The sequence below is a fragment of the Lepus europaeus genome, chromosome 16, assembly GCF_033115175.1.
Source record: "Lepus europaeus isolate LE1 chromosome 16, mLepTim1.pri, whole genome shotgun sequence".
Classification (NCBI taxonomy): Eukaryota; Metazoa; Chordata; class Mammalia; order Lagomorpha; family Leporidae; genus Lepus; species Lepus europaeus.
In genome coordinates this window covers 43,738,108-43,753,811 of record NC_084842.1, presented here as the reverse complement: position 1 = coordinate 43,753,811, position 15,704 = coordinate 43,738,108, and the positions used below count along the sequence as shown (strand labels likewise).

Genomic DNA, 15,704 nt, shown 5'->3' with positions numbered 1-15,704 from the left:
CTCTTAGCAACTGTTTACCTGAAATAGTGCTCAAACTTTATTTTCCAATTTTCAGAAAAATGAACCAATCCTAGCAAGCTTCTAATGTGGCCATCACTCTTAAAACCTTTGAGAGGTAGGGATAAAGAGACAAAGGCAGAGAGAGCTACCTCCCACTGATTCACTCTCCAGATGCCTGTAACAGTTGGGGCTGGGTTAGGGTGAAACTGAGAACTTAATCCAGGTCTCCTGTGTGAGTGGCAGGCACTCTATCACTGCAACTTAACAGCATCTGCAGGATGCTGGAGTCTGGAGCCAGAGTTAGGACCTGTAATCAGATGTGGGACACAGGCATCTTAACAATTAGGCTAAACACATGCTACAGTCTTTTTTACTTCTAAAAATTATTATGAACTTAGGTGTTACTTTCTATTTCATGTCTGTGTTTCAATGCATTGCAAACATTATTTCCCATAGTAAAACTGTCTCATCTTTCGTCAGTGGAAGCTCCATCAAAATGGCTTTGGGTCCTTAACCATGACCCCAGTAATTTAGCTTCCTTCCTAGTCCTGTGGTACAGAACCAGGCTTCCTTTATACATCTGCTGTTCCAAATCTCAAAGTAGCCATTTCACCAAGGGGCCTTGATCCCTTTTAATGCAAAAACAGCAATGCCGATCTTAGGACCAAACATACTCATTAATTCTAGGTCTTATCAATAAACAGAGCAGAAAAATTCTCTTAAATATAAAATAACATGGGTTCATACAGCTATTTCCAATTTAAATTCAGTCTTACAATTTTTTAAATGTAGATTTAAAATTTAATATTTTGCCTGGCAGTGAAAAGCCTTAATTATTATGGTAGTAAAAAACTGCTTTTGCCTTATTCTAAATGAAATTCTAATTTGAATGTTTCATACTGTTTATGATGTCTTTGCAGTTTTTTTGTCAAGATTCATCCCACTACAACATATTGATTTCTAGGTTTGAAACAATCCTAGTGATGTTAAGCTATCAAATAGAGTAAGATTTGCTTCATTTTGCTTTCAGTTTTTAGGTAATGTTTCCTTTTTCCTACTTTTAATTTTGTTTCAGTCATTCCAAAGTGAAAACAAAAAAGCTGAGGCTTGCGCTGTGGCATAGCACACTAAGCCTCCACCTACAGTGCCAGAATCCCATATGGGCTCCCATTTAAATCCTGGCTGCTCCTCTTCAGATCCAGCTCTCTGCTATAGGAAAACAGTGGAAGATGGCCCAAGTGCTTGGGCCCCTGCACTGGCATGGAAGACCCAGAAGAAGCTCCTGGCTCCTAGCTTTGTATAAGCTCAGCTCCGACCATTGTGGCCACTTGGGGAGTGAACCAGTGGACGGAAGACCTTTCTGTCTCTCTCTCTCTCTCTGTCTGTAATGCTACATCTCAAATAAATAAATAAAATCTTAAAAAAAAAAAAAAAAACCTGAAGAGCTGTACATATGTAAGAAAGTCTAGCTTTCATGGCTTCCTCTGCCTCTTCTTTCTACATATAACCAATTTTTATTTGTCGTTGGCTTATTCCTTCACTTTAAAAACATTAAAATGCTGGCCGGCGCCGCGGCTCACTAGGCTAATCCTCTGCCTTGCGGCGCCGGCACACTGGGTTCTAGTCCCGGTCGGGGCACCGATTCTGTCCCGGTTGCCCCTCTTCCAGGCCAGCTCTCTGCTGTGGCTAGGGAGTGCAGTGGAGGATGGCCCAAGTCCTTGGGCCCTGCACCCCATGGGAGACCAGGAGAAGCACCTGGCTCCTGCCATCGGAACAGCGCGGTGCGCCGGCCGCAGCGCGCTACCGCGGCTGCCATTGGAGGGTGAACCAACGGCAAAGGAAGACCTTTCTCTCTGTCTCTCTCTCTCACTATCCACTCTGTCAAAAAAAAAAAAAAACATTAAAATGCTTTAATATGTGTGTAAGATACATCATTTTTTTTATGTTCCCTACTTTCTCAAGACAAATGATATTACATTTAATTTCTTAGTTTACCTTAATAAAACATCAGACTATGTAGTTTAAATATTTATTTTTTAATTATTGGAAAGGTAGGGCAACAGAGACAGACCTTCTATCCATTGCTTCACTCCACCAATGCCTACAATGGCCAGGACAGGGACAAGTTAAAGATAGGAGCCTGACTCAATCTGAGCTTCCCAAATGGAAGGCAAGGACCCAGGCATTTGGCATCATTTGCTGCCATCCAAGGTATGACTTAGTCAGATGCCAGAATTGCAGTGGAGGCAGGACCTAAACCCAGGCATTCAGATATGGATCCAAGTGTCCCAAATGCCCACCCCAACATAATATGTCAATTAAAAATACACTGGAAAGCCTTAACTACAGACTTGATGAGGCAGAAGAAAGAATATCTGAGCTAGAAGATGAATCTTTGGAAATTTCTCAAACCAAAAACGAAAAAATTAGAAAAATTAAAAACAGTGTTGGAGATTTATAGGATACTATCAACGACCCAAAATACAGGTCTTAGGAGTTCCTGAACATATGGAAAGAGAATGGATTAGTAGGCCTATTCAGTGAAATAATTACTGAAAACTTCCCTCATTTGGAGAAAGACAGGGACATCCAAGTAAAGGAAGCACATACAACTCCTAATAGACTTGACCAGAAAGGACCTTTACCACAATACACTGTAGTCAAACTCTCCACAGTAAAACATAAAGAAAAAATTTGAAAGTATGTATTAGAGAAATGCCAGAATACTTTCAGAGGATCCCCAATTAGACTCACAGCTGACTTCTCATCAAAAATCCTACAGGCTAGGAGAGAATGAAGAGGGATATTACAAGTCTTAACAGAAAACTGCCATCCAAGAATACTGTACCCTGCACGGCTCTCACTTATGAATGAAGCTGAAACAAAAACTTTCCATAACAGAAATTGAATTTTCCACCACTTGTATAACCTTGCAAATGTGCTAAACACAGAAACAAAGATAGTCATCATTATGAAAGGATGTGAAGGGAGAAAATCTCCCAGTAAAAGTACAATGGAACCCAAAAGCAAACAACAAGAATATTTACAGGAAAATGGAAGGGCCAAGTTGTCACTTATCAATAGTAACCTTGAAAGTAAATGGCCTAGGGGCTGGCGCTGTGGCACAGAGGGTGAAGCTGCAGCTTCTAGCACCAAGCATCCCATATGCTGGTTTGAGTCTGGCTGCTCCACTTCCCATCCAGCTCTCTGCTGTGGCCTGGGAAAGCAATAGAAGATGGCCCAAGTTCTTGGGCCCCTGCACCTCTGTGGGAGACCTGGAAGAAGCTCCTGGCTCCTGGCTTTGGATCAGCACAGCTCTGGCTGTTGCAGCCAATTGGGAGTGAACCATTGGATGGAAGACCTCTCTCAGGGCCAGCGCTGTGGCGTAGCAGGTAAAGCTGCCACTTGCAGAGCCATCATCCCACATGGGCACCGGTTTGAGTCCCGGCTGCTCCAGCTCTCCAATCCAGCTCTCTGCTATGGCCTGGGAAAGCAGTGGAAGATGGTCCAAGTCCTTGGGCCCCTGCACACGTGTGGGAGACCAAGGAAGTTCCTGGCTTTGGATTGGCACAGCTCCGGCCACTGTGGTCAACTAGGGATGGAACACCTCTCTTTCTCTGCCTCTCCTCCTCTCTCTGTATAACTCTGACTTCAAATACATAAATAAATCTTAAAAAAAAAAAAAAATAAAGACCTCTCTCTCTGCCTCTCCTTCTCTGTGTAACTCTCTCAAATAAATAAGTCTTCTAAAAAAAAGTCAATGGCCCTAAATTCTTCAAATAAAAGATACAATCTGGTTGAATGGATTAAAAAACAAGACCCATCTATTTGCTGCCTACAAAAAACGCACCTCACCAAAGACACCTGCAGACGGGAAGTTAAAAGATGGAGAAAGATATTCCATGCTAATGGAAAGCAAAAAAGCTATTGTAGCCATCCTAATATCAGATAAAATAGGCTTTAACATAAAAACTGTTAAAAGAGACAAAGACCACTACGTAATAATTAAGGGATCAATTCAACAGCAAGATGTGACTATAATAAATGCATATGCACCCAATTAGCGGCTGCCTGCCTATTCCAAATAAATGTTAATGGATCTAAAGGGAGACACAGACTCCAATACAATAGTAATAGGGGACTTCAACACCCCACTTTCATAAATGGATGGATAAACTAGAGAGAAAGTCAACAAAGAAACAACAGAGCTAATCTACACTATGAACCAAATGGATCTGATATCTACAGAACTTTTCGCCCCACATTTCCAGAATACATATTCTTCTCACCATTATGTGGAACTTTCTCTATGATAAACTATGTGCTAGGCCATAAAGCAAGTCTCAGCAAATTCAAAAATATCAAAATCATACCATGTATCTTTTCTGACCACAATGGAATGAAGCTGTAAATCAAACACTCAAGAACACATGCAAACACATGGAGAGCAGACAACATGCTCCTGAATGAATAGTGGATCATAGCAGAAATAGTAGAAATCAAAAGGAAAAATAAAAGATTTCTGGAAACAAATGAAGATGACAATACGGCATATCAAAACATATGAGATACAGCTAAATCAGCATTCAGAGGGAAGATTATAGCAAATGGTGCCTACATTAAGAAATTTAGAAAGACACCAAATAAGTGAGCAATCAATGCATCTCAAGGACTAGTACAGCCATTGTGGAAGACAGTATGGATACCTCAGAAAGCTGAAAAGAAGTCTCACTCCTGGGATTTACCCAAAGGAAATGAAATCAGCATATAAAACAGTATCTATACACCTGTGTTTATTGTAGCTCAAATCACAATAGCTAAGATATGGAATCAGCCCAGATGTCTATCAACATATGACTGAATAAAGAAATTATGGTATGTATACACTGTGGAATACTACTCAGCCATAAAAAAGAATGAATCCTGGATGCAACTGGAAACCATTATACTTAGTAAAATAAGCCAGTTCCCAAAAGACAAATGCCATACGTTTTCCCTGATCTGTAACTAATGGAGTACCAAAAATATAATGTGATAGTGGAACTGACATTTTGAGATTTGATGACTGTTTACAGCTCTTAGCTCTACTGTTGAGGAATAGTATGTTTTTTTCTTTTGACTATTTGTTGAACTCTTTACTTAATATAAGGTTAATATTATGAATATAAAGTAAACAAAGTAGATTATTATAAAAATTAAGAGTGAGAATAAGAAGGGTAGAAATGTAAGCAAGAGGGAGGAGACGGTGGCAAGTATAACCATGTTCCTAAATCTGTTTATATCAAATACATTAAATATGTATACCTTAAATTAAAATTTTGAAAAGACTGTATCCCATTCTGGTCACATTTTTGAGATATTAGAGTTAGGACTTCAACATATAAATGCGGGTGCAGGGAGACACAATCTGGCTTATAATCAGTGGATTACCAGCTATTTACACATCATTTCATGATTTGCTTCTTTCACGTAAAGATAAGTATATCCTGGCATCTCTCTACAGCAGAATGCAGAAGCTTCTTTGCTACATTCTACAGTTGCATCATAACTCTATAGACACACCATAGTTGAATCAACAAGCCTCACACTCATGGGCAGTTTTTAATCTTTTGCATTATAATGAGTGTTGTAGTAAATAATTTTGTACATATTCCTTTTCATATTTTTGTAAGTAAGTTTTTGGTATCCCAAAGAGTAAGTCTGAATATTCTTTTCATGTATTCAAGGGTCATTTTCATTTATTTGTGAAATAGTTGGTCTCTCATAAAGACTGCTCTATAGTTCTTTATTGTTTCTCAGTAATTTAGAAGCTCTTTAAGTACTGAAGATATTAATCCCCTAGGTTTGACATGAGTTGTAAGTACTTTTTCCAACAAAATTTCCAAATTTTGTTAAGATGGTTTTTTTCCTCCCACGCATGATATATGTGATTTGGTAAATTAATTTATCAATCTTTATCCTGTTTTTTTAAGTCATATTTTGGAAATACTCTCTATATCTAAGTTACAAGGAATTCTCTCAAGGAATCTAATAATTTAGTAATTCTAGATATCCTTGCTACCAAAGAGTATTGCTCATTTAAACTAAACCTTCTTTCATATTCATGTTAGTTCTGGTTATTCTACTAGTTAACTTTGAACTTATATTTTTAACAAATGTTAAAATATTTCTTGAATACTTAATTTGTACGATAATTATGATAAAAGTCACAATGTGTACGATGGTCAAACACTGATAGAAGAGTTGTTCATACATGCTTTAATTCATATTCACAACAAGCTTCTAACCAAAGCCCTATTACCACTGTCATTTTACAAAGAAACGGAGAAGTCAAGAATCTTGCCCAACTTTCATTCCATTGCAAAAAGTGAAGTCAGGAGTTAGAACCCAGGTAGCCTGGCTTGAGCTTATACTCTACCCACCATATTGTTTGCAGTAGTAACCTTGCCTGCAACTTTTGTAGTCTAATTCTGCTATTAGCTAGTTTCCTTTATTAGAAGATTACTATTTACACTGTGTTATACAAAACCCAAGTTGTTAAAGCTTTGTCTTTAGTGGAAAACAAATCACATTTCACATTACAACTGTAAGTACTTTTCATAATTTCTTTCCTTTTCCTACAGGAGATGGTTCCTAGTACTGTACAATATGCCTGTCTCATACTCTATTACTACTGGGAATCATACTAACTAAAGTTTGCTTAGTATTCAAAAACTTCTTTTTTTTTTTTTTTTTGACAGGCAGAGTGGACAGTGAGAGAGAGACAGAGAGAAAGGTCTTCCTTTTTGCCATTGGTTCACTCTCCAATGGCCGCCGCGGCTGGCGCGCTGCAGCCGGCGCACAGCGCTGATCCGATGGCAGGAGCCAGGTGCTTCTCCTGGTCTCCCATGGGGTGCAGGGCCCAAGCACTTGGGCCATCCTCCACTGCACTCCCTGGCCACAGCAGAGAGCTGGCCTGGAAGAGGGGCAACCGGGACAGAATCCAGTGCCCCGACTGGGACTAGAACCCGGTATGCCAGCGCCGTAAGGTGGAGGATTAGCCTGTTGAGCCGAGGCGCCGGCCCCAAAAACTTCTAAAGACATTTACTTGACAGGATTCCTTTTTTCTCCTTAGGTGACATATCTACCACCTTTCCTCTGGCACATTTTTTCCTCCTGCCCAAATGTGGACTGGTTGCTCTGCTGGGCAGGCTGAACAATGATAACCAGTAAGTTTTCTTGACTTGTTCTCCTGTATTATTAGATATATTAAGTCCTGAATTCTCAAGTTTGCTTCTTAATTTTGATAATCTCTGTACTATCCAGAGAGGGGAAAATAATTGAGTTCTTTCCTTCATATTTACTTGAATGTTTGGTAGGGTATAGACTGTTGAGCCGGGACTAGAACCGGCACCCATATGGGATGCCTTTTAAGCTTTTATGTCCTATTGAATGTCAGGTTACTGCTGAACTTGGTGCCTCTGCGATTCTTGTTTCATTAAAGGAAAACTCCACTTTTCTCATTATCCTTTCATTTAGTTGAATGCTGACATATTTAATGGCCTTTTTTCATTGTACCAAGCCACTCAGAGGGCTCTCTTAACTTGATGGTTCCTTTCTTCAGTTCTGGGAAAACACTTTTATTTTGAATAATTTGTTGCACTCTGTTTTCTCTTTTCTGGACTCATATGAAGTCTTTTATTGTCAGTCAATCTTTTTCTCTACCTTCTTGAAGGTTTTTCTAAACTTTATTTTCTACTCCAACTACTGAATGCTCCATTTTCCAAATATTTCTTTTCTGTATCTTTTTTTGTAACATCCTCTTCTTAGTTTTTTTTTTTTTTTTAAGATTTGTTTACTTATTTGAAAGTCGAATTACAGAGAGGCAGAGAGAGAGGGAGGGAGGAAGAGAGAGAGGGAGGGAGAGAAGCGGAGGGAGAGAGTCTCTTATCCTCTGGTTCATTCCCCAATTGGACGCACAGCAGGAGCTGCGCCGATCCGAAGTCAGGAGCCAGGAGCTTCTTCTGGGTCTCCCACGCGAGTGCAGGGGCCCAAGGACTTGGGCCATCTTCTACTTCTTTCCCAGGCCATAGCAGAGAGCTGGATCGCAAGAGGAGCAGCCGGGACTAGAATAGGCACCCATATGGGATGCTGGCACTGCAGGCAGCTGCTTTACCCTCTACGCCATAGCGCCAGCCCCTCTTAGTTTTTAAGTCATTAATACTTGGGTTTTTTTTTTTTTTTAAACTCAATATTGGTCTTTTCAGATTATTATGTAAGAAAAGATTGGTTAAAGACTATGCTGCTTTCTATCTCAGTCTCTTTCCTGCAGGGAAAGTCTGCCTAGAAACACTGTATGAGACAGGACAGGGCAGGCTGTCAAGTTGTGGGACTTTGTAAATACCAGAATTAAGGCTTTATCTTGGATGACAACATCTATTCTGAATACCAGGGACAAGAAGAGGGCAGTATGCCAACTGTTGTAAACCGTTTCATACACAGGACTTCAACGATCTGCTTCTCAGTACCACTTCTCACTCTCACCACCCGTGGTAACTGTTAGTGCTGGGCCCAAAGCCTCCTGGTATTCCCATTGACCAGCTGGATGCAGGCTACCCTCTAGCTACCTCCTAGCACATTCTGAGTTGTAAACCTATTCATCACTTTTATCTGTCAACATGCTACCACCTGCTTTGCCTTCTAGAAATTCCCTGAAGGCTGTCATCTATTGCATAATACCCTTCCTCATTCCCTTCCTATTCTCACTGCTATTCTAAGTCTACTGCTTAGAATACATTGCATTATTTCATAATACATAAACTGTATTATTTCAGCAAGATTCTGGGTGGGGTTGGAGCAACTTAATGTTCAATCCTTACTGACTTTCTGGCAACTGATTTTGTATAAATAGGTGTGCATTATTTACGACAGTGACTTTTCTATTAGATTTATTTCATTGAAAGGCAGAGCTATAGAGAACACACACACACCCCTATAGAGACTGATTTTCCATCCACTTATTTACTCTCCAAACAGCCACAAGGGCAAAGGCTGGGACAAGATGAAGCCAGGAACCTGTATTCCATTAGGATTCCTACATGGGTACCAGAGGCCCAAGCACTTGGGTTATTTTCCACTGTTTTCCCAGGCACATTAGCAGGGAGTTGGATCAGAAGTGGAACAGTCAAGACTCAAACCAGTGTTCATATCAGATGCTGGTGTTGCAGGCAGCAGGTTAACCTGCTGCAGTGCAATGCCAGCCCCGTAGCAAATTTTTTAAAGTGTATATATAAAGGAATCAATTTCGGATGAATAACTTGTATGCATATGTTAGAATTTAGGAATATTGAAAAAGATTTTCTCCAGAGTGGTGACAGTAAGAAAGAATTAAACCAAGAAAATAGGCATTTTGTTTTTATTTTGGGATTGGGGGAAGAATTAAGTTTATGAGACGTTTTGAGGGGGTCTGTTTATGAGGCAGCGAAATTGATAAGTTTTAAAATAATTTTATGGGGCTAGCGCTGTGGTGTAGAGGGTAAAGCTGCCGCCTGCAGTGCCAGCATCCCATATGGGCGCCGGTTCTAGTCTCGGCTACTCCTCTTTCGATCCAGCTCTCTGCTACGGTCTGGGAAAGCAGTAGAAGATGGCCCAAGTCTTTGGGCCCCTGCACCTGCGTGAGAGACCTGGAAGAAGCCCCTGGCTCCTGACTTTGAATAGGCACAGCTCCGGCCATCGTAGCCAAGTGGGGGGTGAACCAGTGGATGGAAGACCGCCCCCCCACCTCTCCTCTCTCTGTTTAACACTGATTTTCAAATAAATAAATATTAATTTTAAAGTTTTTATGGGGTGATTTAAGAAGAAAAGTCTAAAGGATAGTTGAACATATATTTAAAGATTAGGAAAATTTGGCATTCAAATTTGGTCATTAACCATGCTGCATGTAATATCTCCCAGAAAACAAACAACTTACAAGGGTAAAGAGCAGAATTCCAGGTAACACAAATATTTAAGAATGGATAGAAGAAAATAAACCTTTCACAGAGATTGTAAAATAGAGTTTAATTATGTCAAAAATGAGAACAGGGCTGGTAAGTTTGCATTGGATTCTATAAACTAAGTTACTAAATATCTTGAAAAATAACTAAAGTGAAGTGGCAAACTAGCAACAAAGAATGAGACTAGACTTCAGAACAAAATTTGAAATAAAAATATATTCACTAGTATTACTCCCAACCTGTGTGAGTCTCTCCAATGTCAATGCTAAACGAGAGAGGGAATACTTAATCCAGAGTTGTAAATCTGGTCGATGGATAAAGCGAAGTAAAAAGAGAACAAAAGAGATTCCTGACAACAGCTATTGAAACTAGTTCACTCAGTTCAAGGCGAAGAGGGAATTCTGAGAGTAATAAGCATCTGAGAGCTTATGAGTTGAAAGGAGGAGATGATTATTAGTAGGATAGGATATGGTAAGTAAGGGAAAGAGAAAATAGGATGGCAAGGAAGTTGAGGTCAGAGAATGAATGATATAAATGTGTATGCTTGGAAGTGGGAAGGTGTTAGGTGACAAGGTGTAGGCTTGGCAGAGGAGCAAGGGGCGACTTCAGAAAAGCGGAATTAGGGCTGGTACTGTGGTGTAGTGCGGCAAGCCGCTGCTGCAGTGCCAGCATCCCATACGGGTGCCAGTTTGAGTCTTGGCTGCTCTGAATGCTAAAGCGTGGGAAAGCAGTAGAAGATGGCCCAAAGTCCTTGGGCCCCTGCACCCACGTGGGAGACCCAGAAGAAGCTCCTGGCTCCTGATCAGCGCAGCTCCATCCATTAGGGCCAATCTGGGGAGTGAACCAGAGGATGAAGACCTCTTTCTCTCTCTGCCTCTCTGTAACTCTGCCTGTCAAATAAATAAATAAACCTTTTTAAAAAAAAAAAAAAAAGAAAAGTGGAGTCAAGATGATGGCAGGACAGAAGGCAATAAATGGAGTGAAGGTGCTAGACTGGATAACCACATGGCTACCAGAGGCTGCAGTGGTTATGAGTGTTGAGACTGAGAGCTAGTTCCTAGCTTTTCTTAAATATGGTGAATGATCCTGTGACTGGAAGAGAAGTCCAACAAGTAACAGATGAATGGATGGTACACTCATCTCTAACAAGCCAGTGCCCATGCAGGCAATGTGTAGCCCTCATGGGTGGTAGAAAAGGAGAGTTCAAGGAGATGGTAGGTTCAGGGTTTCCACTATAATGCAGGAGATAACAAAGCTGCACACTCTGTAGGAACTAAAAGTACAAGGGGCAGAATAAGGTCTCATTCAATGTATAGTGTCTTTAACAGAATATGTATTACTCTAACCTGCAGTTACTTGTATTCTGTCATTGTTGCTAAGAGCAGGAAAAATTTGACCAACATGTGTAGGACAAATTGCACTGGATTCAGCCTGCCCTAGGAGAACTGTCAAATGCCACCAAACTGAGTAATAGATCAATCTTTGCCAGAGTATCTCTTTTACTCAAGAACAAGACTGAAGCCTGCCAAACATGGACTATGTAAAAATGGGTTGATGTACCATACTCAGTCACATGCGCAAGGACTAATGAAAACATCTGGGCAAAAATTTGCATCAACCCATAGTGTGTTGTTTCCAGGATCACAAACTTTAACCAAAAGTTAACTTATGTGATTTGGTAATTATTCTACTTCATTTACTGCCCATTAAAAAAATTTTAAGGGCAAAAATAATCAGGATTCTCAATAGAGATGTTAAAATAAAAAATAAGGGCTGGCACCGCGGCTCACTAGGCTAATCCTCCGCCTGTGGCGCTGGCACCCCAGGTTCTAGTTCCGGTTGGGGTGCTGGATTCTGTCCCGGTTGCTCCTCTTCCAAGCCAGCTCTCTGCTGTGGCCCGGGAAGGCAGTGGAGGATCGCCCAAGTCCTTGGGCCCTGCACCCGCATGGGAGACCAGGAGAAGCACCTGGCTCCTGGCTTCAGATCAGCGCGGTACACTGGCCGCAGTGGCCATTGGAGAGTGAACCAATGGTAAAGGAAGACCTTTCTCTCTCTCTCACTGTCCACTCTGCCCGCCAAAAAAATAAATAAATAAATAAAAAATAAAAAATAAAAAAAGTGAATGAATTTTATATTAGTGCCCAGTATTTATTGTGCTGGCAGTATACAACAAAAAGATGAAGTAGAGGCAAAAATGTCCCTCAGCTATAGAGAGTGTGCATACAAACTTTTATGGCCCATTGCATTTTAGGAAAAGATGATTTTAACAATCTTGGTCCACTGGAAAAAGTTTTGGTCCCGTATTTTCCTAATCATATGACCAAGAAATGCAGCACTTCTACCCTTTATATATCTTTACATACACTTACCCGGCTCTTTTTAGGAAGGGCTCTGCTTGTATATTTGGTTTCCTGAGACTTCCTCCTATTAATTTTCTTTTCTTTACAAGGTTGAGTTTCTGTATTAAGTAAGTTGCAAACATTCTCTTCTGCAAAACTGATCAACTGCTATAAAAGAAGTTAATGTAAGGATACTATAGGGCACAAATAGCAATATTTGAACGTGTAACTCTCACTTTTGTTTTTCTTTCCACAATGCTTCCCCTATTTTACATCCAATTGTTTTATAATTCATGATTTTCATTAAAAGCATCTTAATCAAATTTCAAGTAGCAAAAATGGTAATTTATGAATTTTTGATGTATCAAACATAGATCCAGAAGCATGCATATATATATATATATATATATATATACACACACACACACATATATATATATCAATTATACTGGGATTATTGGGGGAAAAACTGTAATGTTAGATGGTCTAAGTTTGAATTCTGAATTTTTCATCCAGTTGTATCAGCTAAACACTACCTGTTAATTACATCCTGATCTAATCTACTTTCACTTCAATGAACTTTATAAAATTATACATTTTCCAAACAAATTTTTCAGATTACCTTCCACATTAACATATCTTGTTTTACTAAATTTTTCTTCTAACAGAATTAAAATCAAGTCAAAAACTAAACAAATTAGTTTTTAATGACACTGATCAAACATTTTACCCATTATCATTTGGGCATAAAACTGGAAAAATGTTTTAAAAGATTTAAAATCAAATGTGTTGTGTTAAATACAAACACTCACCTTTCTTCTATTAGAAGTCCGTGTTGGTCTAACTTTACAGGAGGATATTTTCTCATGGTTATTTGAAGAACTAAAGGTATCAGTGCCTGATAAGCAAGACACAAGTAAATTCAGGGTGGCTAACACAAAATTACAACATGCATCACCTTTGGGAACCATTAGACAGTCTTTTGGATATCCAATTTTCTTTTAATAACATATCTAAACATAAATAATTACCAAGAGGACTAAGTTTTAGATCCAGTTTTTTTTGGAAACTTTTACCTTTACTGAACTCTCAGAAACTTTCACCACTCTCCATAGTGACTGCTTAATGTATTATCATGCTAAGACAATAGACTAAATCATATTACAATAAATGCACATATTTTCACTGACATTTATTCCAAGATACATCGCGTACAACGAAATTGCAGCAAGGGCATAAATATAAGCATGAAAACACTTTATTTAATTTCACAGAGTTTAGGAAAAATTTTAATGTATTGCTTTTAACAGTATAAATGAAAGACAGCATAACATGTTTAAGGGCACAGACTTTGGGATGTGACAGAATCTGGTTCAAACTTTGGTTCTACTTTAACACATGGCTTGGATTTTATGCTAGTAATCTTAGTATCAACGAAAAGTCATTAAAAGAAATTTGACCACAGCCAGCGTTGTGGCCCAGTGGGCTGGGCCACCTGCAATGCTGGATCCCATTATCAGAGCCTGGTTCAAGTCCTGGCTGCTCCATTTCTGATCCAGCTCCCTGCTGGTGTGTCTGGAAAGGCAGCAGAGCATGGCCCAGGTGCTTGAATACCTGCCACCCATGTGGGAGACCTGGATTGGGTTCCTGGTTCCTGGATTCGGCCTGGCCCAGCCCCGACCATCGTGGCCATTTGGGGAGTGAACCAACAGATGGAAGATCTCTTTCTCTCTGTCTCTACCTCTCTGTCACTCTGCCTTTTAAATAAATAAAATAAATCTTTAAACAAATGAAACAAAAAATTTTGACCAGGGAAGACACACAAATAAAGATCCCCATCCTAAATACTCTTCCTATGGTATTTTGGGAAATCTGTTATTTTTTTTATGATCATAAAAAATTCAGAAACTTTGGGAAGTATGCATAGATGTGTCAAAAATGCCATATTAATGTTGTTAAGAAATCTGGATATTTAAGAGTGACCCTTTCAATCCAGATCATTTCCATTGTGCAAACCATGAATAGGGGTTTACTGTTGACACTGAAAGCATTGAAGAGGCCAGCTCTTACAGCTTACAGCAGATTGAAAAATGGGGGTACCTATCTAAGGAAGTTAAATATGGGTGATTATAAATACTGCACTGGGGCCGGCGCTGTGGCACAGTGGATTAAAGCCCTGGCCTGAAGTGCCAGCATCCCATATGGGTGCTGGTTCTAGTCCTGGCTACTCCACTTCCGATCCAGCTCTCTGTTATGGCCTGGAAAAGCAGAAGATGGCCCAAGTCCTTGAGCCCCTGTACCCCACATGGGAGACCTGGAAGAAGCTCCTGGCTCCTGGCTTCAGATCAGCGCAGCTCCGACCGTTGTGGCCATCTGGGGAGTGAACCAGAGGATGAAAGACCTCTCTCTCTGTCTCTACCTCTCTCTCTAACTCTATTTTCAAGTAAATAAAATAAATCTTTAAAATAAATAAATAAAGTACAGCACTTGGAATGGGAAAGAAGGGATAAGTGACTCCTTACAAATTTTCTATATCATTGGGTTTGCAAAACTGAGTATATTGCTCTAACAAATATAAAATTGCAAAACACAAAATAAAGTGATTAAGTTTCATGTACTCAAATATTAAAATGACATTTATTTATAATTAAACAAAAGTTATTACCTGAAAAAGTCTCAGTGATTGAAGACTTAATAGGGCTCCCAACCGCAAATGTTAAGTGTAATGGTTCTATGTTTTCCTAAAGAAAGGAAAGAAAGAGGAGAAATCAGATATCCTTAAATATAATATGCCCCAAAGAAATATGATTAGGGCTCATTTTGACAGAAAGAGCTGTAATGGTTACAAAGACAAGTAAAGTAAATAAAGGCTTTTTTAAAAAGTCAAAGCAAAACAAAGCAATCAAATATGGAAACACATAATAATAATATTTACCAATCTTTATAATGAAAATGTGTTTACTAAAACCACAATCCACCAAAATAAAAGTAAATATGAAGTGAAATCAGACATAATGGTAAAAAATTTATTAATAAACAATCTAACATTGTAGTAGTATTAAGGGAACTTCAGGGTAAAATGGCACTATAAACACAAATATCAAATCTTTCTTATATCATCACCATTAAGATATTAACTGCTAGGTTGATTTTTAATAGGTAAAACTTTTGAAAGAAATTCCTTTTGGGACCAGCACTGTGGAGTGGTGGGTAAAGCTAATGCCTGCAGTGAAGCATCCCATATGGCTGCTGGTTCAAGTCCCAGCTGCTCCACTTTCGATCCAGCTCTCTGCTATGGCCTGGGAAGAAAACAGTAGAAGATGGCCCAAGTCTTTGGGCCCCTGCACCTGCATGGGAGACCCAGAAGAAGCTCCTGGCTCCTGGCTTTGGA

The 15,704-nt window shown here is 39.6% G+C and overlaps 1 protein-coding gene across 3 annotated transcripts in view; it reads right to left on the bottom strand.

The window, feature by feature from the left end:
* The window catches only part of CDCA2 (cell division cycle associated 2), a 54,098-nt gene that overhangs the window by 11,317 nt on the left and 27,077 nt on the right, over positions 1-15,704 (bottom strand). For 2 of the 3 annotated variants that reach the window (XM_062213111.1, XM_062213113.1), the window contains exons 11-13: positions 14,979-15,054; positions 13,126-13,211; positions 12,344-12,481 (exon numbers count right to left, since the gene is read on the bottom strand). In XM_062213111.1, coding sequence (XP_062069095.1) covers positions 12,344-12,481; positions 13,126-13,211; positions 14,979-15,054 — 300 coding nt within the window. The remainder of the gene's footprint in view (positions 1-12,343; positions 12,482-13,125; positions 13,212-14,978; positions 15,055-15,704) is intronic. The other variant, XM_062213112.1, reaches the window with a different exon arrangement.